General features: G+C 49.4%; 1 protein-coding gene across 5 annotated transcripts in view; it reads right to left on the bottom strand.

Annotated features, from left to right (window-relative positions):
• WSCD1 (WSC domain containing 1) overlaps positions 1 to 27,360 on the bottom strand; it is a 77,341-nt gene that overhangs the window by 37,250 nt on the left and 12,731 nt on the right. For all 5 annotated transcript variants that reach the window (XM_030799935.1, XM_030799933.1, XM_030799934.1 and 2 more), the window contains exons 3-5: positions 20,810 to 20,924; positions 18,487 to 18,671; positions 13,248 to 13,369 (exon numbers count right to left, since the gene is read on the bottom strand). In XM_030799935.1, the coding sequence (XP_030655795.1) occupies positions 13,248 to 13,369; positions 18,487 to 18,671; positions 20,810 to 20,924 (422 nt within the window). The remainder of the gene's footprint in view (positions 1 to 13,247; positions 13,370 to 18,486; positions 18,672 to 20,809; positions 20,925 to 27,360) is intronic.

Raw genomic sequence — 27,360 nt, forward strand, 5'->3', positions numbered from 1 at the left:
CCATTGATCTATGTCTCTGTTGTGGTACCAGTACCATGCTGTTTTGGTTACTGTAGCCTTGTAGTATAGTTTAAAGTCAGGTAGCGTGATGCCTCCGCTTTGTTCTTTTGGCTTAGGATTGACTTGGCGATGCGGGCTCTTTTTTGGTTCCATATGAACTTTAAAGTAGTTTTTTCCAATTCTGTGAAGAAAGTCATTGGTAGCTTGATGGGGATGGCATTGAATCTATAAATTACCTTGGGCAGTATGGCCATTTTCACGATATTGATTCTTCCAACCCATGAGCATGGAATGTTCTTCCATTTGTTTGTATCCTCTTTTATTTCATTGAGCAGTGGTTTGTAGTTCTCCTTGAAGAGGTCCTTCACATCCCTTGTAAGTTGGATTCCTAGGTATTTTATTCTCTTTGAAGCAATTGTGAATGGGAGTTCACTCATGATTTGGCTCTCTGTTTGTCTGTTATTGGTGTACAAGAATGCTTGTGATTTTTGTACATTAATTTTGTATCCTGAGACTTCGCTGAAGTTGCTAATCAGCTTAAGGAGATTTTGGGCTGAGACAATGGGGTTTTCTAGATATACAATCATGTCATCTGCAAACAGGGACAATTTGACTTCCTCTTTTCCTAATTGAATACCTTTTATTTCCTTCTCCTGCCTGATTGCTCTGGCCAGAACTTCCAGCACTATGTTGAATAGGAGGGTGAGAGAGGGCATCCCTGTCTTGTGCCAGTTTTCAGAGGGAATGCTTCCAGTTTTTGCCCATTCAGTATGATATTGGCTGTGGGTTTGTCATAGATAGCTCTTATTATTTTGAGATACGTCCCATCAATACCTAATTTATTGAGTTTTTAGCATGAAGGGTTGTTGAATTTTGTCAAAGGCCTTTTCTGCATCTATTGAGATAATCATGTGGTTTTTGTCTTTGGTTCTGTTTATATGCTGGATTACATTTATTGATTTGTGTATGTTGAACCAGCCTTGCATCCCAGGGATGAAGCCCACTTGATCATGGTGGATAAGCTTTTTGATGTGCTGCTGGATTCGGTTTGCCAGTATTTTATTGAGGATTTTTGCATCAATGTTCATCAAGGATATTGGTCTGAAATTCTCTTTTTTGGTTATGTCTCTGCCAGGTTTTGGTATCAGGACGATGCTGGCTTCATAAAATGTGTTAGGGAGGATTCCCTCTTTTTCTATCGATTGGAATAGTTTCAGAAGGAATGGTACCAGTTCCTCCTTGTACCTCTGGTAGAATTCAGCTGTGAATCCATCAGGTCCTGGACTCTTTTTGGTTGGTAAGCTATTGATTATTGCCACAATTTCAGAACCTGTTATTGGTCTATTCAGAGATTCAACTTCTTCCTGGTTTAGTCTTGGGAGGGTGTATTTGTCGAGGAATTTATCCATTTCTTCTAGATTTTCTAGTTTATTTGCATAGAGGTGTTTGTAGTATTCTCTGATGGTAGATTGTATTTCTGTGGGATCGGTGGTGATATCCCCTTTTTCGTTTTTTATTGCATCTATTTGATTCTTCTCTCTTTTCTTCTTTATTAGTCTTGCTAGCGGTCCATCAATTTTGTTGATCTTTTCAAAAAACCAGCTCCTGGATTCATTAATTTTTTGAAGGGTTTTTTGTGTCTCTATTTCCTTCAGTTCTGCTCTGATTTTAGTTATTTCTAGCCTTCTGCTAGCTTTTGAATGTGTTTGCTCTTGCTTTTCTAGTTCTTTTAATTGTGATGTTAGGGAGTCAATTTTGGATCTTTCCTGCTTTCTCTTGTGGGCATTTAGTGCTATAAATTTCCCTCTACACACTGCTTTGAATGTGTCCCAGAGATTCTGGTATGTTGTGTCTTTGTTCTCGTTGGTTTCAAAGAACATCTTTATTTCTGCCTTCATTTCATTATGTACCCAATAGTCATTCAGGAGCAGGTTGTTCAGTTTCCATGTAGTAGAGCGGTTTTGAGTGAGTTTCTTAATCCTGAGTTCTAGTTTGATTGCACTGTGGTCTGAGAGACAGTTTGTTATAATTTCTGTTCTTTTACATTTGCTGAGGAGAGCTTTACTTCCAACTATGTGGTCAATTTTGGAATAGGTGTGGTGTGGTGCTGAAAAAAATGTATATTCTGTTGACTTGGAGTGGAGAGTTCTGTAGATGTCTATTAGGTCCACTTTATGTAGAGCTGAGTTCAATTCCTGGATATCCTTGTTAACTTTCTGTCTCGTTGATCTGTCTAATGCTGACAGTGGGGTGTTAAAATCTCCCATTATTATTGTGTGGGAGTTTAAGTCCCTTTGTAGGTCACTCAGGACTTGCTTTATGAATCTGGGTGCTCCTGTGTTGGGTGCATATATATTTAGGATAGTTAGCTCTTCTTGTTGAATTGATCCCTTTACCATTATGTAATGGCCTTCTTTGTCTCTTTTGATCTTTGTTGGTTTAAAGTCTATTTTATCAGAGACTAGGATTGCAACCCCTGCCTTTTTTTGTTTTCCAGTTGCTTGATAGATCTTCCTCCATCCCTTTATTTTGAGTCTATGTGTGTCTCTGCACGTGAGATGGGTTTCCTGAATACAGCACACTGATGGGTCCTGACTCCTTATCCAGTTTGCCAGTCTGTGTCTTTTGATTGGAGCATTTAGCCCATTTACATTTAACGTTAATATTGTTATGTGTGAATCTGATCCTGTCATTATGATGTTAGTTGGTTATTTTGCTTGTTAGTTGCTACAGTTTCTTCCTAGTCTCGATGGTCTTTACATTTGGCATGTTTTTGCAGTGGCTGGTACCGGTTGTTCCTTTCCATGTTTAGTGCTTCCTTCAGGAGCTCTTTTAGGGCAGGCCTGGTGGTGACAAAATCACTCAGCGTTTGCTTGTCTGTGAAGTGTTTTATTTCTCCTTCACTTATGAAGCTTAGTTTGGCGGGATAGGAGATTCTGGGTTGAAAATTCTTTTCTTTAAGAATGTTGAATATCGGCCCCCACTCTCTTCTGGCTTGTAGAGTTTCTGCTGAGAGATCAGCTGTTAGTCTGATGGGCTTCCCTTTGTGGGTAACCCGACCTTTCTCTCTGGCTGCCCTTAACATTTTTTCTTTCATTTCAACTTTGGTGAATCTGACAATAATGTGTCTTGGAGTTGCCCTTCTCGAGGAGTATCTTTGTGGCGTTCTCTGTATTTCCTGAATCTGAATGCTGGCCTGCCTTGCTAGATTGGGGAAGTTCTCCTGGATAATATCTTGCAGAGTGTTTTCCAACTTGGTTCCATTCTCCCCATCATTTTCAGGTACACCAATCAGACGTAGGTTTGGTCTTTTCACATAGTCCCAAATTTCTTGGAGGCTTTGTTCATTTCTTTTTATCCTTTTTTCTCTAAACTTCCCTTCTCTCTTCATTTCATTCATTTCATCTTCCATCAGCGATACCCTTTCTTCCAGCTGATCGCATCTGCTACTGAGGCTTCTGCAATCTTCGCGTAGTTCTCGAAACTTGGCTTTCAGCTCCATCAGCTCCTTGAAGCCCTTCTCTCCATTGGTTATTCTAGTTATCCATTCTTCTAATTTTTTTTCAAAGTTTTTAACTTCTTTGCTGTTGTTTTGAATTTCCTCTCGTAGCTCAGAGTAGTTTGATCGTCTGAAGCCTTCTTCTCTCAACTCATCAAAGTCATCCTCCATCCAGCTTTGTTCCGTTGCTGGTGAGGAACTGCGTTCCTTTGGAGGAGGAGAGGTGCTCTGTTTTTTAGAGTTGCCAGTTTTTTTGGTCTGTTTTTTCCCCATCTTTGTGGTTTTATCTACTTTTTGTCTTTGATGATGGTGATGTACAGATGGGTTTTTGGTGTGGATGTCCTTTCTGTTTGTTAGTTTTCCTTCTACCAGACAGGACCCTCAGCTGCAGGTCTGTTGGAGTTTACTTGAGGTGCACTCCAGACCCTGTTTGGCTGGGTGTCAGCAGCGGTGGCTGCAGAACAGCGGATTTTCGTGAGACCACAAATTCAGCTGTCTGATAGTTCCTCTGAAAGTTTTGTCTCAGAGAAGTACCGGGTTGAATGAGGTGTCAGTCTGTCCCTACTGGGGGGGTGCCTCCCAGTTAGGCTGCTCAGGGGTGAGGGACCCACTTTAGGAGGCAGTCTGTCCGTTCTCAGATCTCCAGCTGCGTGCTGGGAGAACCACTACTCTCTTCAAAGCTGTCAGTCAGACAGGGACATTTAAGTCTGTGGAAGTTCTTGCAGAATTTTTGTTTGTCTGTGCCCTGCCCCCAGAGGTGGAGCCTACAGAGGCAGGCAGGCCTCCTTGAGCTGTGGTGGGCTCCACCCAGTTGGAGCTTCCTGGCTGCTTTGTTTACCTAAGCAAGCCTGGGCAATGGCGGGCGCCCCTCCCCCAGCCTCGCTGCCGCCTTGCAGCTTGATCTCAGACTGCTGTGCTAGCAATTAGCGAGACTCCGTGGGCATAGGACCCTCCGAGCCAGGTGCGGGACACAGTCTCCTAGTGTGCCGTTTTCCAGGCCCGTTGGAAAAGCTCAGTATTAGGGTGGGACTGACCCGATATTCCAGGTGCCGTCTGCTTCCCCTTTCTTTGACTAGGAAAGGGAACTCCCTGACCCCTTGTGCTTCCCGAGTGAGGCAATGCCTCGCCCTGCTTCGGCTCGCGCACAGTGCGCTTCACCGACTGTCCTGCACCCACTGTTAGGCACTCCCTAGTGAGATGAAACCGGTACCTCAAGCAGAAATGCAGAAATCACCCGTCTTCTGTGTCGCTGGGGCTGGGAGCTGTAGACCGGAGCTGTTCCTATTCGGCCATCTTGGCTCCACCCCTGGCCTTCCTTTTTCCAACATCCACTTTTCTTGACGTAAAGAGTGCACTCACCAGTTCCTTTCTCCGTGCGCTGTAGCACACACCTTAAACAGAGGCTGCAATATCCACTCTATGCATGTGAGAGCAGGCCAAGCATGATTGTTTGTGGCAAATGTCAGAGTGTCTCCAGGGGACCCTGTGGGATGTGGGATGTCTCCAGGGGCGGATGGCTCTCTGAAGACTTGAGCCCCAGAAAGCAGACCTACTTAACCCACCAACCACCCCAGGCAACACCCTCCCTGTCAAAGCCAAACAAACATCCTTCAGACAGAAGAGTCTGTGAAACACGGTGTGACTCAGAACCGCCCAACCATTGGGATCCTGAGGTGCCTGGCTTTCCACTGACCTGGCAAAGGACTGACTCTTCATCCCAGGAAGTTTCTCAAACATCCCCCACATACTGAAAGAACTAGGGGACACTGAATAATCACAACGATCATAAGCATTGTCTGGAACACTCGCCACGCCAGACACACCCCAAAACATAAATCACAAAATCATTCGTGTCCACAAAGTCACTGAATCCTTTTCACAGTCTGGTGAGGCACTTTCATCTCCACCCATCCCATTTAGCAGATGAGAAGACTAAGGCTCTGTGTTATGTGATCTGGCCGGAATCACAAAATGGGAAAGTGGCAGGGTAGGAATATGAACCCAGGTTACCACGACTCGAAAGCCCTTTTGCCAGCTTCAGAAGGATGAGGCTAGAAGACACACTTCCCAAAATGTATAAAAAGTCTTAAAAGGGCTCATACAAAATGTACCTATCCTTTGCCCCAGCAATTCGTTATCTGCCAATATAGCCCGATGAAATACTTATGGATGTGCTCAGAGGTTTATTTTCAAGGATGTTTGTGGCAGCATTGTTTATAATAGCAAAAAGGAAAAAGAAAAAAAAAGAAAGGAAATGGCCTAAATGTCCCTCAGGAGAGGACAGAATGCCAATAAGCCATAAGGCACAGCACGGTGAAAGAAAATGCTCACAATATATTCAATGAGAAACAGGAACAAATGTGAGAAGGAATGAGTCAATGTTTATAAAACGAATTACGTAGAGACACACCTAGAACAAAAGACCAAAAAGATGTTCAATGTTATTAGTTGTTACAGGTGCGTTCTATTTTTATTTCTGCACTTGGAAAATTTTCAAATTCTCTAAAATAGATATGTGTTAACCCCCCAAAAAACAATACATGTTTTTCAAAATACACAGAGAGTACAATATCAACAGGTTTACCACAGACTTTTTATAAGCAATTCAAAGCATATCCAATAGCTCTTGGAATGACTACAGCATTTTGTCAAAGAGAAAATTCCTATTCTCAAGGCTCACAAAACCCAGACTCTTACAGACCAAACCCTTGGCAAAGACACGAACTTGGGTGCCCCATGGAGACCATAAGGCTACCCTGGATAGACCGAATCTATCGGGATCCAAGTGGATTTTGCAAGAGCAGCTGCCCAGCTGAGAACAAACAGGTTCCATATTAATGCATGCTTTTCCATTTGAAAGGTGGCTGGGTGAGCACCACCATTAAATGGCCAAACAAACAAAAAAACTTAGAAGAAATGTCAATGGGAAAACATCCAGGTGATTAATGCATAAAGAATTTAGACACCCAAAAGAGGCTAAAAGAGGGAAAAAAGAAAGGGCAACACCTCTCTTCCTCCTCTCCCTGTGATTCCTTTATCAGTAGAATCACTAACAGCTGCTGGGAGAACAAACCTTACATCACAAGTTATAATCGCTGGTGGAGTGTCTCACATTAGTAACCTATTTGCAGATGGTGTTAGATTTCGCTCAGCAGCCTCCTTTCGGAGCACCCCCACAAATGGCCTATCTACTTGAGCACAAATATCAGGCAACAAAACTAATTACCCCAGATCTGAATTGGTAGCAATGCAAATATCGAAGCTGCCCCCTGCTCACTGTCACCTTGCATTGGAACGAAGGAGCCAACAGCATCCTGAAGGGGACTGAGAATAAGCAGGTCTCTTTCCATCTCCAGTACGATCACAGGAAATTAGACAAGATCATTTGACTGGGCTTTAAAAACACATTACATTGGTCAAGTCCCTCTTGCTGGCAGAGAGTCAGATCATTAAGATGCGGATATAGCCTGGAATGTTCTTTTTCTGTCAAACTACACTCTTGGAGCTCCCCAAGTCCATTTTCGCGAACTAGCAAAAAACAGTAGACATTTTATCTGGGGCCACAAATAAGCCTCAGATGGTGCTCAAAAGTGGGGGCACTACAAGGAACCCCCTCCTCTTTTCCTGTTTCCAAGCCCCACCTCTCACATCTGCCGCTCCCGGCCAGCTCTATTAAGCCCCTAGCTTCCTGCCCCCAGGCTCAGCTCTGCCCCATTTAACATTCTACTGTGAGCATTTTCCATCATCAAAGTCTTTGAAAACATTTTCAATGGTTGTATTATAGTCCACTGTATGGCCGTGGCATAATTTAACCATTCCCACATCATAGGACATTTGAGCTTGTTTTTTGGCCAAATTAGGATGAGATAAAGCTGCCACCGGGACTGCCAGGCAGCCTCTGCACCACTGGCCTTTCCAGAGAGGACGCGCTTGGCACTTCAGAGCAGGCAAATACAGCCAGACATCCCCAAATTCACCTCTCTCGCCACCCTCAACATTCAGGAGGGAAGAGAGGATACCATTCCCTGCAAAGAGGTCCCTGGCTTCTGCAGGTCTGGGTCAGATCAACTTCCAACCAATTTCACATCCATCGGACCTCAATGCTGGAGGCAGAATTTGCTTCTCCATCCTCAACAATGGTTGGAAGAGACTACTGCTCCCCAGGATTCAGCCCCACGGGGATATGGGCCATGCCTGGGCATGGCTGCCTGGCATCTTCAGGTGGCTCTCCAGGGCTGTGGTTCTCAACCAGGGGTGATTTTACCCTCCAGAGGATATACGGCAATGTCTGGGGACTGTATGTCACAGCTGAGGGAAGATGTGCTATTGGCATCTAGTGGGTAGAGGCTGGGGATGCTGCTAGATATCCTACAATGCACAGACAGATCCCAACACGAGTAATATCCAAACCCAAACGCCAACAGATCCAAGGCTGTGAACCCCTGCTCTAGAGTGAAGTCAGAATTCCAGCAAAACCCCTGCCAGGCATCTGCAGAGCTCAGAGCCGAGGGGCTAACAGTACAGACGGTTTGAGTTCAAGTTACGCCCACATCCACGGGCGAGACAAGCAAGAATGGATGGACAATCTGGGAGCCAAAGGCTCGCTCCATTGGGCAGACGGTGGTTTTACTTAAAGGCATGACATTCAGGGCACTGTTCTTGCCCTATGTGAAATCCCTAACTCCAGAACCAGGTCACAGGTCGACTTCTGTGGTAGCTTTGCCAAGGCATCTCTGAGGGTACCCCTGAGAAATGCCATCGCCCAGAAGGATCCAAGGAGAACTTCCCTCCTGCACTGGACAGGTCAGCTGCCCCGACCCACCCCCAACCCCATCCACGCCTCATCCTCCTCCCTGAGGGTTCCCCCTTCCTCTTCTTTCATGCCCCCACATCCTCTCTTGTGGATTCCGACCCTGTGGTGTCTCTTAGACCTACTCCCTTCTTTATTAGCTCTCATCCTCTCCCTGCTCCAGAACATCATACCTGCAGCTATAAAGTGCCACACAAGCCATACCAGCCCCTCCCTGCCACACCAACAGTAGCGCCCTCCCAGCCACTGAAAAAAGTCTAAACCTTGAGGCAGGTATCCAAGTGATACGGCTCTGATGACTGCAGAACACCAGGGTTCTTGGTCTCATGCCGGTTTAGATAAAACGACATGGACACACGTGGGGTGATTTTAAGGACTGAAAAGTTTAATAGGCAAGAAAGAAGGAAGGAAGAAGAAAACAGCTCCCCCGTACAGAGACAGAGAGAGGGGGGATTCGAACAAAGAGAAAACCCCGTGTGCAGCGGAAAAGTGGCTGCTTATACTGGGATGCTGGAGGAGGCAGTGTCTGAGTTCCATAAGGCCCAGGGGATTGGTTTGACCGGGTGTGTCACGTACGTAGCCCTTGATAAACCTGGCCTTCCCACCTTAGCCCTTTAATATGCAAATACAGGTCGCCATGATGTTCTGAACACATGGTGTTATCTGGAGGTGGCCATGACACTTGGTACACCTGGTGACAAGGAAAAGACGGTGGAAATCACCATACTGAGTGAACCTAGTTTCTCTCTTTTTTTTTTTTTTGAGACAGAGTCTCACTCTGTCGCCCAGGCTGGAGCACAGTGGTGTGATCTCGGCTCACTGCAACCTCCGCCTCCCAGGTTCAAGCGATTCTCCTCCCTCAGCCTCCCGAGTAGCTAGGCCTACAGGCAGGCGCCACCACACCTGGCTAATTTTTGTATTTTTAGTAGAGACGGAGTTTGACCATGTTGGCCAGGATGGTCGCAATCTCTTGAACTCATGATCCGCCCACCTCAGTGGGGGATTACAGGCATGAGCCACCGTGCCTGGCCCTTTAAGCTGCCTTTTCTATTAGAAAAGAGACAGTTTGGGGGTTGTTTCTTATTACAGGAAAATTTCCACCCAGAACCTTACTATCTGCCTAAAATAACTTCTTAATAACTCTTGTATCACAAGGCCCTTTGCAATTTGTGCCCCCTGACCTTTCACAGCACCCCAAGTAGCCCTGCACGCTTGGCCACCTGGGCTGCTTTCCCGCCACCTGGTTCCTGCCAGCAGTTGCCTCTTCTTGGAACACCCTCCTTAATCTCCTCAGCCACCTGCCGACACTGCCCCACATCCTCCAGCTCCAACCCTTCCCAAAAGTTGCAACCATCTTCCTTTCTCAGCCTCCTTCCAAGCCTTCTTCACCCCCTTCAGGCACTGCCCTTACTCTGCCACCAGTGAAAGTCACCTGCCCCTGACTGTGCCCACCGTCTCAGCATTTGCGTTTTGCCAAGTCCCACTAAATATGCGCTGCCAATACCCACTTTAAACTTTAAAGCTGGAAATGATGACTCTGTTCCTCACAGCTGCAAATGTTGCAGCCCTAAACAATGGAACTCAGGAAACACCACCCTCCCAGTCCCATCCGACCACGCAGAGGCGCCCAGATAAGGATCAGGTGTCAGCACTGGCTCCAGTGCTGTGAGTGCTGAGGACAGAGGCTGTTTCTGAGAAACCTGGATGCCCTTTCCATGTAATTCTGATCCAAACAATTCACGACTGCTCTGGCCAGAGCAGAGAAGGGAACTTGTCCTTGAAATGCATTGTGAGGGGAGATGGACAAGGTGCTAAGGTGTAATAGCACAAGACACCAAGAGCCTGCGTGTATCTTCTGGCACATGCTCCAGTGTGAAACTGCAGCAATCTGGATTTATGCCAGGAAATATGAAGGAAGGCTGAAAATACAATTTGAAGAGTTATAAGCCTTTAAAGTCTTGTCTGTAATCACAAATACGAACTCTCTGGACCAGCCGGGCACAGTGGCTCATGCTTGCAACCCCAGCACTTCAGGAGGCCAAGGAGGGCGGATTGCTTGAGCCCAGGAGTTCGAGACCAGTCTGGGCAACTTGGTGAGACCCCCCGCCCCCCGCCCGTCTCTGCAAAAAATACACAAAAAAATTAGCTGGGCATGGTAGTGTGTGCCTGTAGTCACAGCTACTCAGGAGGCCAAGGTGGGAGGATCACTTGAGCCCAGGAGGCAGAGGCTACAGTGAGATATGATCACACCACTGCACTCCAAGCTGGGCATCAGAGTGGAACACTGTCTCAAAAAAAAAATAAAAAAGAACTCTCTGGGCCCTAATGAGGTACACAAAGGGAGGAGCCCCAGAAAACTGAGGCATTTGCCTAAAATGCTGCTTTGAACCCCCCAACACACACAAAAGAAGGGTTACGAGGGTGGCTTGCCTCCCCCTCACACATCACTGATTGGGGTGTAAAATGAATACAATCTTTGCCAAGGACAACTTGACAAAGTTTACCAAAATGATAAAGACACTCAGCCTTTGACCCAGCATCTCCAAGGAATATTTTTCTTACAGATTCACTCACACAAAGTGATCTACGTACATACACAGGTAGTCACTGCCGCATTGTTTGTGAAGGCTGGAAATAGGCGAAATACTAAACTGGTTAAATAAATTATAGGACCTCCGTGTAATGGTAAAAAAGAATGAGAAAGCACTTTGTGTCGTGATGTGAGACAGTCTCCGAGACAGGCTGTCCAGTGAAGAGTTCAGTGCAGAAGGGCGGGTGCAGCTCCTGCCTGGCTGCAGGGCTGGTTACAGAATGGGCAAGGATGCAGTTGCTTGAATATTCAGTCTCTCTGGAAGTAGACATGAGAAGCCAATACAATCCAGGCAAGGAAACGCATGGACTGAGAGGAAGGCTTCCCTGCTATGCCCTTTGGCGTCTTCATTGTGCTCCAAGTAAGCATGTCCCTATTTAAAACTAGTCTGAAACACTAATGGCTCATGGCCACAAGGGCCACCCCTTTCTTTCCCTCCTCTTCCTCCTCATCTTCTCCGTCTCTTCCCCCTTCCATAACGCCGAATGGCAGCAGTGTGTAAAACCACGGGCTGTGTGTGGTGTCAGGAGCAGGGGCTGCAAAGCCGGCCGCTCTGTGCCTGTGTGTGAAGGCTCTCAGCTCTGCACACCTGCCCAGCCTCTCGCAGCAAGCAGGCATCTGAGTATCTCCCATTGGGAGCTACTTGGAGGATTAAAGCAGATAACCCCCCGCAGGAAGGCTCCTAGTGCCATGCCCAGCACACAGCAGGACTCTCCAAGCTGGTTGCTCAAGGGAGGCCTGCCTTCAGCCTGGTCTGGACCACAGAGTTCCTTTGATTCCAACGAGAGGGCCTCTCGAGGGAACTGCTCTGAGCTGCAGGTGCGAGGGAAGCCCTGGGAGGGTGGCTCATTCTCCTGAGAGCACCAGCAGGGCCAGCAGCTGAGCGGGCATCCTTGCTGCCTCTACCCATCGCTCTGCTCCCATGAGGAGGAGAAGGGATGAGGAGGTCCCCAGGCCAGATGTCTGCAAATCAACAAACTGCCTTTTTGGCTCATTTCGTTGTGTCGTGGGTGCCCTGATGCCCAAGACATCCTTGGCTGTGGCTTCGGAAATGCTGGTGATGCAGGAGAGCCGCTTCAAAGGATGCACTTGGACAAGAAAGCACATGTGAAAGGCTTTGTTCTCCAGCCCCCTCCAAGGGAGGCGTCCCCAGAGTGCGGAGGAACACGGGAAGCAGGGAGAGCGGGAGTGGGGGGTGCAGCAGAGGATGGCTGTGCTGCTCCTGCAGGTCCAATCACATCTGCTCTCATTGAAGTCCACCCCGCACCCTTCAACCCACAGCAGACTATGGAGCTACCTGAGTTCAAATCCTGACCCCACCACTTACTGGCTGTGTGACCTCAGGCACATGGCTCAAACTCTCTGCCTCAGTTTCCTCACCTGGAAAATGCAGATAATCATAGCACCTAGCTGTAGGGTTGTTAGGAGGATTAAATGAGTTAACCCATAAAGTGCTTGGAACAGTACCTGGCATGGAATGAGTGATCAACGAATGGCAGCTTCTGTTGATTGTCATCATCGTCATCATCATCCTGGCCAAGGCCATCCTCTCACCTTAGCCCTGTTCTATTACATTGCCAAGTACCAAAGCCACATTGAGGGTACTGCAATCCCAGCGCATGTGAAACAGCCCCAGCCCCAAGCCTACTGCCACCGAGGGCCGTTTCTAGAGCCATAGCATCCACACCAATCTGGAGTCTGCCTGACACCAGCCCGAGATCTCAGTGTTCTTTGGACACAGTCTGCTGGGTCTCCCCAGCCTTGCTTCACACACTCCAGGCCCTGCTTTCTGCAAGCCCCCTCTGGCCTTGACCAACTTTCCCCACCCCGGAGCTACCATGCAATGCGGGGTCAGTGGCCTTTGGTGCCTAGCCCTGCCCCTCCACGGCGTCACGCCCTACTCCTCAGCCCAGGCTGAACCAAAGATGCAAGTGTGGCTCCAGCCCTTGTCATCGGATTCACGGCCCAACACTGTCAGCACCAATAACAGAAAATCCATCAGCTATCCCCAAGTCCTGAGCCAGCATCTTCTGGCTTCCAGACCAAGTCAATTTAACATCTGACGCTTGTGCCAAGAGTTCGCATCCAGAAAGGCACTCTCCTTTCGGCTTTACAAGCCTTGCTGACAATTCCCCACCCAGCCTCACATGGTGGACAGAGGCGAAGGGCTCCCTGCCGGCTCCCTCTGTGGTACCCGGTGTATGCCTGTCTCCCATCCATGCCCCCATCCTCTGCTCCCATCTGGACTGCCAGATGGGACACCCGCAGCCCAGCACATGTGCCCCCCTCTCTCGGGACCACCACACACACTTAAAGGAAAGGGTTGTGAAATTATCATTTGGTCTTACTTTCTGGGAACAAAAGCCCGAGCAAGTCTCCACGGTCACATTGGCCTGTATCAGGGAGCTGGGGAAGGCGTGCGTGATGTTCTCTGGCAGTTGGAAGCACCCGCGGTAGGTGGCAGTCTGCCCTGGGGGGAAAGAGAGGGGTTTCTGATAAGAGATGGTTTCTAGTTGTTGGTGCCTGTCACCAGGGAAAATGCTGGCTTTAGGTCCTGAGACAGGTATAAATAAACTTAGGAGGCGAGTTTAAATCAGGGAGGGAAAACAGCCCTGGGTGGGACACAGTCATGCTGAGCTTCTGAGAGAAACCAGGCATCAGGACCTTGACCGTCCAGGGTCATCTACAAGGGACCACTTGCCTGAAACTGCAGCGCTCAGCTCTTGCTTCTGCCAGTTCTCCATAAGTCATTCCTTCCTCCCTTCTTTCCTTCCTTCCTCCCTCCCGTCCTCCCTTCCTTCCTTCCTCCCTCCCTCCCTTCCTTCTCTTGCTTCTGCCAGTTCTCCATTCCTTCCCTCCCTCCCTCCCTTCATTCCCTCTCCCTTCCTTCCTTCCTTCCCTTTCTTCCTTCCTTCCTTCCCTTTCTTGCTTCTGCCAGTTCTCCATAATGCCTGCCTGCCTTCCTTCCTTCTTTCCTTCCTTCCTTCCTTCTTTCCTTCCTTCTCCTTCCTTCCTTCCTCCCTTCCTTTTCCTTCCTTCCTTCCTCCCTTCCTTTTCCTTCCTTCCTTCCTTCAACAAATTTGGATGGTGCATTTACTAGGTGCCAGATTCCTTCCATGGTAGGTTACCTGAGAGGCGATATAGTGAAAAATTCGATGTCCCCCCAGAAGATGCATTAAAAGAAAAGCAGACGTGGCAATCCGAAACCCGGCCATGTTTGTGCTTGCTGTGCCTTTGGAGTCATACCGCTGCTTTGCCTCTTTGCAATGTTTGCCTCTCTCTGATCTTGAACTCCCATTCAATTTCTAGGTACACTCCTCAAGCCCATGTTACAAAGAAGCCTCCTGCCAAGCCTCCTGCTGCTCTGTAGAACCTCCAGGTGGAAAAGTCCAGTGCCCTAGCTGGCTTCCTTGGAGCTGAACAAACTTTCTGGAATGTTCTTGCACCAACTGCTCGTACTTCTTCCAGACTCATCAGGGTTTCTCTAGATGGCATCCTGATTATTATCCCATGCTCCTCTCCACCCGGGGTCTCCCAGGGCTCAGCATCTCCCCCAGCTCTCTAGCTGCCACACCACATGGTGCAAACAGAAACCCTCTCACCAGCCAGAATCTGCCAAGTAGGACCAAACCCTGGATCTGGAAGCCCATCTCAACCGACCACAGCACCTGTGGTCCACGTGTCAGGGCACGACCTATTAGGGCACAGACACCAGCCTAGTGTGGGGAAAACGCCAGGGCTTAGGGTCAGAAGTGCTCAGGTTCAAGTCCTTGCACTGCCAGTGACTAGCTCTGCAACTCTGCCATGTCTCGGGCTCAGACCCTCAATTTCCTCACCTACACACAGCACAGCTCTTAGGGTGGTCATGAGGAACAACGTAGACCCACGCACATCCGCTGATGGGGCCGCGTCTCCCCACCGCCATGTGTCTGCCCTGGCTTTTGGTGTCAAGGTTGAGGGTGGTGGCAGGTGCTGGGCTCACAAAACTCTTTCCTGTTCTTTGGCATGATTGATGCCCCAAAGAACAAACATTTCAATGGACTGGGCACTGGTCCTCAACCAGCTCCACGGGGATAGAACACACAATGGGGAGAGTCATCAGGGCAGGCACAATCCAGAGATGGGGGAGGGATCAAGATTTCAGCGAGCCCTGGGCCACAGGGAGGGAAAAAACGGGGCCATGAGGCCTCCAGAACACAGCTCCTGGGGGGAAGCTACATCCTAGGTGACCCCTGTGTTCCCCACACCGAGCCCTGATCCTGACACACAGCAGGTGCCCACTACGTGCTGAGCAAATGAATGAACTGAATGAGATAAAGCAGGAAGGCACTGCATATACTGCAACAGGTGAGCAGTCCATGAGCCGCTAAAGAAGGAAGTGTTGGCTGCCTCCACACTTCATTGATGCGACTCTCAGGACACAGGTTGTCACCTGGTACAGTCCAGTCTCCCTCATTCCCCAGGTGGGAGCCTGAGGGTCACTTGGCAGAATGACGCCTCCAAGGCGAAGACGTTGATGACTTGCTCAGAACCCACTCTGATTCCAACCTGGGGAGCACATTCGTGGGTCTTACTCCTTGTGAATGCTCCTTGCTGGCAGAAGCTGCAGCTCACAATGGTGGTCACCTGGTCACCTCTTGAGAGAGATCCTGTCAGCTCATCCCCTCAGGAAGGGGGCAGGAAGGCAAGGCTACCTCACGGGGGGCTCCACAGCCTGCCCAAAGGGGCAGCTAGGACACCATCTTCAACACTAACCATGACAGCAAGTCAGCCAACTCCGGATCTAGGGCTGGCTTGAATGATTGGACCATCTGTCTCTTAATCCATGGGCAACCTAAAGCAAAACAAATGCCTCTCAGAATCAATTACTGAGCAGGCAGACGGGGCTGGGAGGGCCGCCAGGAGTCCACATATAGAATTGGTCTTACTTGGGCGCGGGAATGTTGTTTGAAACCAAAGAAATAAAAGCTCCAAGAAGCTAGCGTGGAGCAGTTTGGTCCTCAGGAAGTCCATTTGCATATCCAGGTGACTGGATAGGACTCTGCCCATGTGCCATGGCAAACCCCTGTATGAGGTCACGGCCTGGCAGAGTAGGTGTTGATGGGAAACTGTCAAGTTAATGGTGTCACTAATGAACCCGTCCGCTAAACGGTGTGTTGTCAGTTTCTCCGCCCCTGACCCCATTGCCCCATCTGGACCCCTGAGCTCCCAGACACATCCTGTCTGAACTCAAGAAGCATCTAAGAAGACCCGGTCAGTGGGGGTTAAATATGGAGCAGCTCTCCCGGGCACTGTGACCCCACAGACAGTTGCCAACCAGGGTAGCCTTCAGGTTCACCCACGGTTCTCAGGGCTCGGCTTCTGTGCTGCTTGGAAAACTCACTCCCTGCTAGGACAGCCCTCCCAGAACCCCTGTGAAGCCTTAGCTTTTGATCCAACGTCTCTCTCTTTTTTTTTTTTCTTTTTGAGATAGAGTCTCACTCTGTCACCCAGGCTGGAGCACAATGGCGTGATCTCAGCTCACTGCAACCTCTGCCTCTTGGATTCAAGCAATTCTCCTGCCTCAGCCTCCTGAGTAGCTAAGATTACAGGCACCTGCCACCACATCTGGCTAATTTTTGTATTTTTAGTAGAGACGGGGTTTCACCATGTTGGTCAGGCTGGTCTCAAACTCCTGACCTCGTGATCCGCCCGCCTTGGCCTCCCAAAGTGCTGGGATTACAGGCATGAGCCACCGCGCCCGGCTGATCCGATACCTCTTTACCTGGGCTCTGCCCTATTCTTGAACTAATCCGTCAGTTCTCCTGGAGCCCTGTTACCAGGGCATGACCAGAGGCGGTCGTGTCCGTGAGTCAGTGAGCCTGGATCCTGGGCTGTGCCTCTGCCTCCATCACTGCTGCCCAACCCTTGCCAGTGGTGGGGGTGGTCTCCCAGGCTCTGAATCCTTCCCATCCTGCCTCTCTCAACCATGAAAAGAGTGGCCCCCAGCATATGCAACAGTGCACAGCCCTATTATTTTATAAAGGAGCCTTCTGTGATTAGAGGAAGCGGATTTGTGCTCATCATCTTGCAGTGAGGACGAACCTGAGTTTCCAATTCCTTCTTTGAGCTGGGCCCCTTCAGGGCCATCTCTATTTGATAGCCCTTTGCACTGAAATTCCCTGGAGTCCAATCTTGCTACCTGATGTGTCAGCTTGGTTGATTGTCTCCTCCTGAGTTCTACCACTTTGAACTGCGGGCTCAGCACTCAGTGAGAATTCACTCTGGGCACCCCTACGCCTGGGTTGGTGGCACAGCTGTCAAGGAGACACTGCGTTTGCCTCTGCCAGAACCTCCAGGTGGCCCAGGGCCAACTTTCACGTTGAAACTTTCAGGCAGATCGTATAAATTTGAACCCCCAAATGCATACAAATGCAAGCCTGTGGTTACAAATTCTTAGGAAGATTTTTGTCTTCACCTGAAGCTCAGGTCAAGACAGACAAGCTTTGTTCTAACTCTCTGAATGGGTGGGTGACATTTTTTTTTTCATCTAAACTTTTGCTGATTTACATTTCAGTCAAATTGAATCCCACTGTATACAGAAGTTTCAACCCAATTCCTTACCCTGAGAAGCCCAAGGCCTCCTTCCCTATTCTGCTCAGACATTAAGACCCAAACAGAGTGGCCACGCAGCCTGGCGACCTCCCTCCGCTGAGCCCCATGGCCACACAGCCTATCTCTAACTCTGTCCACTGTGGGTCTTTGTTCTTTCTTCATTTCTGGATCCAAGGGATTGCCTTACTTTTCTGCTAGTTCAGCTATGCATTTACAATAATGTTTGCTAAATTTTATGCAGCATTTCTAGGTGCTTTATAGTTAGGGAATTTTCTGATTATCTGGCTCACACCATTGCTAGAAATCTAGGTCTCCTGGCTGGGTGCGTGGCTCACGCCTGTAACCTCAGCACTTTGGGAGGCTGAGACAGGCAGATCACCTGAGGTCAGTAATTCAAGACCAGCCTGGCCAATGTGATGAAACCCCGTCTCTACTAAAAATACAAAAAACATTAGCCAGGTGTGGTGGCAGGTGCCTGTAATCCCAGCTCCTCGGGAGGCTGAGGCAGGAGAATCGCTTGAACTGGAGAGGTGGAGGTTGCAGTGAGCTGAGATTGCTCCACTGCACTCTAGCCTGGCCTGGGTGACAGAGTGAGACTGTCTCAAAAATAAACGATAAAATATAAAAATTAAAAAAAAGAAATCTAGGTCTCCCTCTGCAATTTACAAAATAGACTGTAGCTCAGAGAGGGGCAGTGAGCTGCCGGAGGCCACACAGCATGTCTGAGGCATACCCAGGCCTCCTAATCAGTTTATCTCTCCTGCAGGGGACAAGCAAAGGTATGCTTCAGTCATGAACTCAAGCAGTTAAGCCTTTGATGGACCCTAGCCCCATCCCCGCCCTGCCAGGAGCCTGTCCAGTGATGGCAATAGGGAAGGGAGGGCAGAGGTTGGCACAGGTTCTGCCCCAGGTAGTTTGATTGAGAGGTTGTGGGGGACGGGCAGCCAGAGCAAGTGGGATGGACAGAGCTCAGGGAGAGGCTGGCACACTCACGCTTCCTGGAGCCCGGCTGCAGCTCGTCCACACGGTACACGGAGAGCCGGTCCACAGCCCCGCACACAGAGCCCTTCTCGCCTTTGCACTCATGGTTACACTCTTCCAGCCCGACGCTCATCGCTGGCAGCCGGTTCCCGCAGTAACACTCCGCCCCGGCCTCCAAGCCGGCGTAGACATAGGACCTGCAGGGAGAAGGCCTGGGTGAGTCCGGACCTTGGCCTAGAGCTAGGGCTGGGGTCTAAACTGCAGACTGTTTCAGCTTGATCTAGACTAGAAAGTCTGTTTAAGTAAAGACCTTGTCTTTTCTTTCTCCAGCCCTCAGATTCTCCATCTGTATAAGAGGGATAACTCATTGCTACCTGGCAGACTGTGGAGAGGATTTATGTGGGTCATGCAATGGTGACTGAGTCTGGAGCTGGGAAATGGACTGGACTTGAAGCTGAGTTTGGTTCTGGGTGAACAGGCAGGGGCCACAGCCATCAGCCTATGGCTGGCCTTAGGAATCAGTCTCCAGCCAGACTCAAGGGCCACTTGGCTAAGTTCAGGGAACAGTCTTTCCTTTGTGATAAACTAATGGAGCCAGCCCCGTTGGTCCCTCTTGCCAGCCCTGAGCTCTGCCCTGAGGGTGCCGTGGTTACAGGTTATAATGGGTCTAAGTCTGTGATGTGCCTGTAAGCTGGTTCTCAGTATGCGACAGGGAGAGCTCTGGTTTGTACTTTTGCCAATTTCTGTGATGTAAACACTCCGACTATAGAAGATTTTCAGCTCCCAATGGTTTTATAATGGGCTCACAACAACCCTAAAAATTTAACAGTTCACCCTGGTGAGCAGCCATGAGCTGGTCTGAAGTGCCTGCCACATGTCACATCTTGTTACACATGGGACCTACAGCACAGCCCCCAACTCCACAGCCATTTCTCTACTTACTTTGACCTAGTTGTAATACCATAGGTAAAGAAAGGTTGGAAACGGAACCCTCAGTGAATCACACAGGACTTCAGCTACAGAAAGCAGTCGACACTTTCCAATCAGTGGATCTAGATGTGAAAAGCCCAGACTGAAAATCCAAACACAAGCTTCAAGTCCCCATTTGACCACGTCCTGGCGGTGAGACCCTGAACATCACTTACCATCTCTGAGTCTCAGTTTCCTGATCTACTAGGAGACTAAGAAGAGAATGTATCATCCTGTTTCCACCTTATGTAGACTATAACGTATGTTTACGTAAGGACCTTGTCTTTTCTTTCTCCAGCCTTAGTTTCTCCATCTGTAAAATGGGGATAACTAATTGCTACCTGGCTGACTGTGGAAAGAATTTATGTGACATAATAAAGGTGAGGCCGGGCACGGTGGCTCATGCCTGTAATCCCAGTACTGTGGGAGGCCGAGGCAGGTGGATCACGAGGTCAGGAGATCGAGACCATCCTGGCTAACACGGTGAAACCCCGTCTCTACTAAAAATACAAAAAATTAGCCGGGCGTGGTGGTGGACGCCTGTAGTCCCAGCTACTTGGGAGGCTGAGGCAGAATGGCGTGAACCCGGGAGGCAGAGCTTGCAGTGAGTGGAGATCACGCCACTGCACTCCAGCCTGGGCGACAGAGCGAGACTCCGTCCCCCCCCCAAAAAAAAAAGGTAAGAAAAATCTGTGGGAGAAATAAGTGAAGAGGGAAGTCTGATTCTGTTTAACCCACCTTTCTCAGATGCGTGTGTGTGTGTGTGTGTGCTGCACACACACACAGACACACAGTCAGTTGTGAGGGCCTTGACATTAGGGACCATTCCTCTGGCACATGACAAGTGTCTGGCAACTACTGGGTGAGCTGGAAGTATCGGAAAAAGTAAACCTTGTTATAGACACAAGGTGAAAATACTTTTCCTACCAGAGCTGGAAAGATCCTCTCAGAGAAATCTCAGTTAAAGCCCTTTATCTTATTGTGAAACATATAAGTAAACTGAGGCCCAGGGAAGGAAAAGAACTCACCAAAGTCACACGCTGAGTCCCTGCTATGGCTGGACTGGAAGTCGCATTTCCCTGCACCCAGCACCAGCACCCAGGCTCCCAGCACCCAGGTCATCACACAACTCCCAGCACCCAGGCCATCACCCAGCTCTCAGCACCTAGGCCATCACCCAGCACCCAGCTCCAAGCACCCAGGCCACCTGCCAACAAACTTTCTTTCTTCTGGAAAACCGGGATCTGATCAGTGAGTTCTAATTATGCTATGACAGCCAACTGATAGCTGATATGCTTCCTCATTCTGGAACCGTCCCTGGACCTTCCTCCCACTAGAATCAACAGTCCAGGGCCCCAGCACTCACCGCTCAGCACACGCATCCTGGCAGTGGGAGACAGTCATCTTTCTCAAGTCATAAAACACAGCTCCTTTCAGAGTCCTCTCGTGGCCATCGTCACTGAAGCATCCAATGTAGGTGCCTGCAGAAAGGGAAGCATGGCTGAGACCAGAGGCCCAGGAATCACGGGCCCACCCTTGGGAAAAGCCAGGGGAACCTCTGCCCTCCTGGCCAAGGCCACTCTCAGAGAAACCTGGGGGATGAGTGCTGCAGGCAACCTCCCTCCTGCTCAATGCTGAGCCAAGTGAGCATCTGACACCTCCCTCTTGTTTGTTTCCTGCCCGTTTTCTCTTAGTTAATGGCCCACTGTCCACCCAGATAGCTCTGCCGGGAGCCTGGCGTCAGCCCCACCACTGCTTTCTTCCACTACCGCCAACTCAGAAGTTGGGACGGCTGGATTACCTCTCATGGACTCTACCCCTCCCCTCTAGCCCCGCCCTCCCTGGGCTCAGAGAGGCCTCTCTACCTTGACAAATGCCCTGAGAGACAGGGTCATTGCCTCCTTGGGGGCCAGAGAGAAGAAATCAGTTAGGGCAAGTTTGATTTTAGCAAATTTAAGGAAGATCTTTCAAACGGGGAAAGCTATCTCAAGATAAAGTCTGTCGTCCCAAGAGGGAGTAAGGCCCCATCTCTGGAGTGTGTCCGCAGAGTCTGTTAAGAGTGGGAGCAAGTGTCCCGTGTGGGAAACAACAGGGCCAAGTGACCGCAGAGGCCTCTCCAGGCTGGTCACCTGCGCACATGCCTGGAAGGGGATACCGGGGACACTCATGCTGTAGTGAGAGGCCAGCCGTGCACACGCCAGTGAGAGAGTCTGTCACAGGCCTGCCCTGCCACCCCGAGGGAGGGAGACATCTCCCAGAGATGCACAGAGAAGCCCGGAGATGGCAGTCCTGATGCAAATGCGGGTAGGCATGTAAATGTCACGCGCACCAGTGTTTTGAAGGAGCGGCACGGGAATTTGCAAACACGCCATCACACAGTCCCCAAGCTGTGAACGCACACCCACAATAGCTGCGCCGAGATCTGGATCGGGCACCTGTGATAAAGACGCTGCACGTCTCCCCAGGAAGGGCTGCGTTCCGCTCATTCATGTCACCTGGGGAGCGCACCACTGCCTCCAGAGAAATTAGGCTGTCTCTGGGAAGGAACACGCCCAGGACCTCCCAGCAGCCTGCCAGTGGCTCCCAAGTGGCTTTTCAGTGAGGAGAAAAGTCCTGCTGGTCCACAGGCCTGGGTGCTCTGTGAGGGCGGGGGAGACTGTCTCTGTTCCTGCCAAGAGACTGGTCCAGGGCAGTGGCTAGGGGAGTGGGGCCACCGCTGAGTGGCCTAGGGGAGGAAGCCTGCCAACCATCCACTTCTGGGCCTGAATCGGGGAGTGACTTTTCTTTGTATTTAGCAGAGAGCCTAAATACAAAGAAAGGGGCCAGGGGCTGTCTGTGGCTCACACCTATAATGCCAGCACTTCGGGAGGCCGGGGTGGGTGGATCACTTGAGATCAGGAGTTCGAGACCAGCCTGGTCAACATGGTGAAACCCCATCTCTACTAAAAATACAAAAAATATATACATACCAAAAATTAGCTGCATGTGGTAGCACACACCTGTAATCCCAGCTACTCCAGAGGCTGAGGTAGGAGAATCACTTGAACCTAGGAGGTGGAGGTTGCAGTGAGCTGGGATCATGCCACTGCACTCCAGCCTGGGTGACAGAGCAAGACTCTGTCTGAATATATATACATATATATATACATATATGTATATATATATGTGTATATATATATATGAATGAACAATTATAGTACTATTTATTATCCATGGGGACTAGCAGTAATGCATGAAGTACATAAGTACATATATATGTATATGAAGTTGGGACGGTCTTACTGACTGCACCAAGGTGCAATATCCAGGGCCCTAGGTTAAGGCAAAGCAGAGGAGAACAAGCAAGATGGCAGGAGACAGGAGTCCCCACCACACCAAGACCCAAGGGACCCAGGAGACCCTCAGACCAGAGAACCCCAGGGCTGAGAAGGGAACAATGGCCACCTTCTCCAATGTTTGCCAAAGGGTCTGGCTCCCTGCCAGGCTCTGAGCCTCTTGAGGTCACCTTCATCTGGGGACGCCCATCAGCACACTTGGCCATACCCACAGGCACGTGCTACTGCCCTCCACTGCCCAGACATCCAGCCCCACGTGCATCTCTCTCCTTCTGTAAGTCCACCGCCACCAGCATGGACCACTGCACAGAGCTTTCACCCAGGTCAGTGAGAATGGATCCTTCTTCTCTGCCTGCCTACTTAGTAAAAGAAAACTAATATTTGAGAAATTTCTGATGGGTTGCTCAGCAAAGAAGTTCCATTTCAGCTTTCGGTTAAACAGCCAGAGCATAAGCTCAGGATAATTAAACATTTGTCACTGTAGATGGGAAATTAACCACAAGGTTTTCAAGGTGCTTGGGCTCAAGACCTTCCCAGGCTGAGACTGCACGTGGCTATAGTGCTTTCCAGGCTGTACATGCTTCTGGGGAAGTGGACGGAAACAGCCTTTGGGAATAGGCTCCACCACTATCTGGCTGTGCAACCTGGGATGTGCGGCTGCCTCTCTCTGAGCCTCAACTTCCCCATCTATAAAATGGGGATATGGTTCCAATTCCATGAGGTAGTTGTGAAAATTCCATAAGGTAACACATGCAAAATGTCTAATACAAGGCTTGGCATGCAGTAATTACTTAGCAGCGATTGTTTTTACTGTTAATATATTGTTATTAATAACGAAAACATTTAAATTACTTTTCTTCCCTGAAACTCAAATTCTTCATCATTAAAACAGTGATAGCAGCACTTACATCATAAGGCTGTTTGAAGATTAAATTAAATGAGATAACAGATGTATGTCTATACAATACAATGCTTGGCACATAACAGATGTCCAAATAAGTAACAGCCATTATTATTCTGATCCTACACTCTAACCTGGGACGTGTGATGGATGGATCAGTAAATACTAGCTGAATAATTAACACGTTAATAAAAGAGAGAGAAAAAATGGTTTCAAGCAGTCAGACTCTGGTTCTTCTGGAAACAAGGAGTGGTCCACCTGTGACCAGCCGGCCATTTGACGGAGCTAACCGGCGTGGAGGGCGAGCCCGGGCCTGGCTGGCCCCGTCTCAGCGTGCGGCAAGGGGTCTGAGACACAGACGGCCCCTCTGTTTGTGGGGAGGAGGCGAGCTCTTTTATCTGGACGCAGAACGAACAGCTTTTCTAACTCCCCGACAGAGGCGAGAATGTTCAGGAAAGAAAGAACTTCCGAGGGATACACTGGGACCCATTCTGAGGCAGATTTATTACTTTCGGCTGAAATGGAGGCATCGCATTATTGTTTGTGACTCTGCATCTGTTCATTTGCACATCACAATGGACACACCATGAGGCTATTAATGATGGCTTTGAAGATATTGGAATGTCTTTGGAAATTACTATCAATAAAAAACAAACTGGCTATGGAGAAGTTACTATTTTTCCCCTAGTAAACTTACTGACATTTTATTCCATTATGGATGTTGTCCAAGGTATAATGAAATGCTCAGTGATTGATGGAGCCTCCTGCAGCTTCCGCGCCTTGCAGGATCCCCTTTCAGGAGGATGGCGGGCTGCCCGGGCCACAAAGAGACACCCACTTTGTTTGAGGCCCCAGCAGCTGTCCCGAGGGCTGGGCTGCGGGCTACTCTCCACCAGTGAGGCCGGACTGGCTGTGCTTGGCCCATGGAGCCCCACGGCAGGAAGGGGCTCAGAGGGATTGCAGGCCAGCACTCTGCCTTCCCCCATTCTCTGATGACCATGACAGCACAGCCTCCCTAGACGTGGTTCTTATGCTGTTCAAAGGAGAGCAAATTCTTCCTTCAATCCTGGCGCACATTCACAATACTTGACCACCTATGGAGGGCACTGACCATTCGGAATTGCCACCGTTTGGCACTGGAATCACATTAACCCTCTCTTTGCTGGATAAGGGGGAGGTCTGGGAGCCACTGGGGAGGCAGCCAGAGTGTAGAGGGCACCCCAGCGGCCCAGGGCAGGAACAATTTATCAACCAACCTGGAAGTATTGCAATTATTTTAACAACTGATAAGACCATACTGGTATATAAATTTGGATATCAGTCTGCTTGTATCTAGCCACAATCTCTCTAGCTTTTACTGGAGCCCCTTCCATCACTTCTGTAAGTCATTAGGGGCAACTTAAATAAAGGGGTACTCACTGGTTCCCTGAGACATATACACTCTGCACTCAGGGCTGAGCCCTTCCCTCTGCTGGTCACTTATATTTTTATTTTTATTATTATTATATATATTTTTTGAGACAGGGTCTTGCTCTGTCACCCAGGCTGGAGTGCAGTGGCGCGATCTCGGCTCACTGCAACCTCTGCCTCTTGGGTTCAAGCGATTCTCCTGCCTCAGCCTCCCAAATAGCTGGAATTATAGGCATGCGCCACCACGCCTGGCTAACTTTTGTATTTTTAGTAGAGACAGGGTTTCACCATGTTGGCCAGGCTCGTCTCAAACTCTTGGTCTCAGGTGATCTGCCCACCTCGGCCAGGTGTGGTGGCTCACTCCTGTAATCCTAGCACTTTGGGAGGCTGCTGGTCAGTTATAAAGGTCATTTCTCACTGAGTCCACAGCCCACCTTGCACGTGCCTCTAGCAGACCTCGGCCGTGCTTTGTAGAAATTATTTGGATGCATATCTGACTCTATTGCCAGACTGAGCTCCTCCAGGGCACAGTGAAGTGCCCACGTGAAGACTCATTTGGTGGCTCATCAGTAAGTGTGGAATGAAAGCAATGAAGAGAGGAATTGAGCCCACTGTGCCCAAGGTCACAGGCCCAATAAGTGGCAATACACAGGTCTATTTTCAAAACGTGTGCATTTTACATGGCTTCCTCTCAAGCGATGTTGATTCCTGCCAGTCATGTACACTTTAGTCTAAATAAGTGACACTGATAAAACCCGCACAGAGACCCAGTCTCTCAGTGTGTTGTGGAGAGTTTGCAGAAATCACGCCTGTGTCAAATGAGCTGAAGCTTCAGCTCCCCATTTCTCCCTTCTGACACGTGAGCCTTGCTGAGAAATCCTACAGCAAGTGCTATGGCCTGAACGATTCCTGAAGGAACTTCCTTCCACAGCGACACGGACCCACAGCCCTCCAGTCTTTATTTGACTGGGCTACCAGTCAGTCTCCTAAAGTAAGGACAGCTCGGGCTCCGTTCTCTTCCACAGAACCTTCTCGTCATGATCAAAATAAAGCCAAACTCCTAGGCCTTGCACTCGTGACCCTCCCTAACCCAGGCCCCAGTGCCCCTCCTGCCTCATCTCCTTTTATATTCTGCCAGGTGGTACACTATGCTCCGACCACACTTACTACAGTCCAGAGAGCAGTTCCTCTTGTGACTTCGGGTGCAGGTGGTGACGGGGATGCTGGGAAGCTGACTGAGCTCAGCCACCCTCCAACAACAACTTCCACACCTACTGGGAGCTCCCCAAGCACCAGGCACATTTGCTGCACCCTGCAGAGTCTGCATAATTCAGCGTAAAGAACTCCAACCCAGAGCCAGACTGTCCCCACGCTGGAATCCAGCAGTGTGATGATGGTAGACCCTGCTGTGTCCCTTCCATGTCTCCCAGGCCTGCCACTTCCAGCGGGTCCTCTGAGATGTGTATTCTGCTCTGGCACTGAGCCTCCAGCCGGATTAAGTCCGGTTGCCCACTTGTAACCTGCTTGATAACACACCCTTTACTGGCTGCCTTCCCTTCCCTGTCCCACTTCCCGCCCCCCCACTAGAGTTCCCTGGGATCACATCCCAAATATACTGGATGCATGTGAATCCTGGTTTCAGGGTTTGCTTCTAGGGAACCCACACTAAGAGAATAACCTTGGCAATTGACTTAACTTCTCCATGCCTTGGTTTCTTTACCTGTAAAATTGCGATATAATAATAATACCTGTAAACAGCAGACTTACAGGTGCATAGGAAATCCCATATGTGTTAGCTGCTTTTATGAAGTCATAATAGCTGCCAGTTAGAGTGCCAAATAATATACCGGGGCCTCTGTCCTGGGAGTTCTCAGCTTAAGCATGCATCAGACTCACCTAGAGAGAGCGTTAAATACAAAGCCTGCTGGCCCCTACCCCAGAGTTCCTGACTTGGCAACTCCGGGAGAATCTGAGGATTTGCACCTGTGACAAGATCCCAGGGGGAGCTGATGCTGCTGGTCAGGGACCCCACTTTGTGACCCACTCCTCTGTGTTATCACATTTGCTCATCACAATAGCCCAGGAGTGGCAGCTTTAGCTCCATTTCAGACAGACCTGGTGACATTAAGTGATATGTCTAATTTTTTTTTTTTGGAGACAGAGTCTCCTTCCCAGGCTGGAGTGCAGTGGCCCGAGCTCTGCTCACGGCAACCTCTGCTTCCCAGATTCCAGTGATTCTGGTACCTCAGCCTCTCAAGCAGCTGGGATTAC

This window comes from Nomascus leucogenys, chromosome 19 (genome assembly GCF_006542625.1).
Source record: "Nomascus leucogenys isolate Asia chromosome 19, Asia_NLE_v1, whole genome shotgun sequence".
Classification (NCBI taxonomy): Eukaryota; Metazoa; Chordata; class Mammalia; order Primates; family Hylobatidae; genus Nomascus; species Nomascus leucogenys.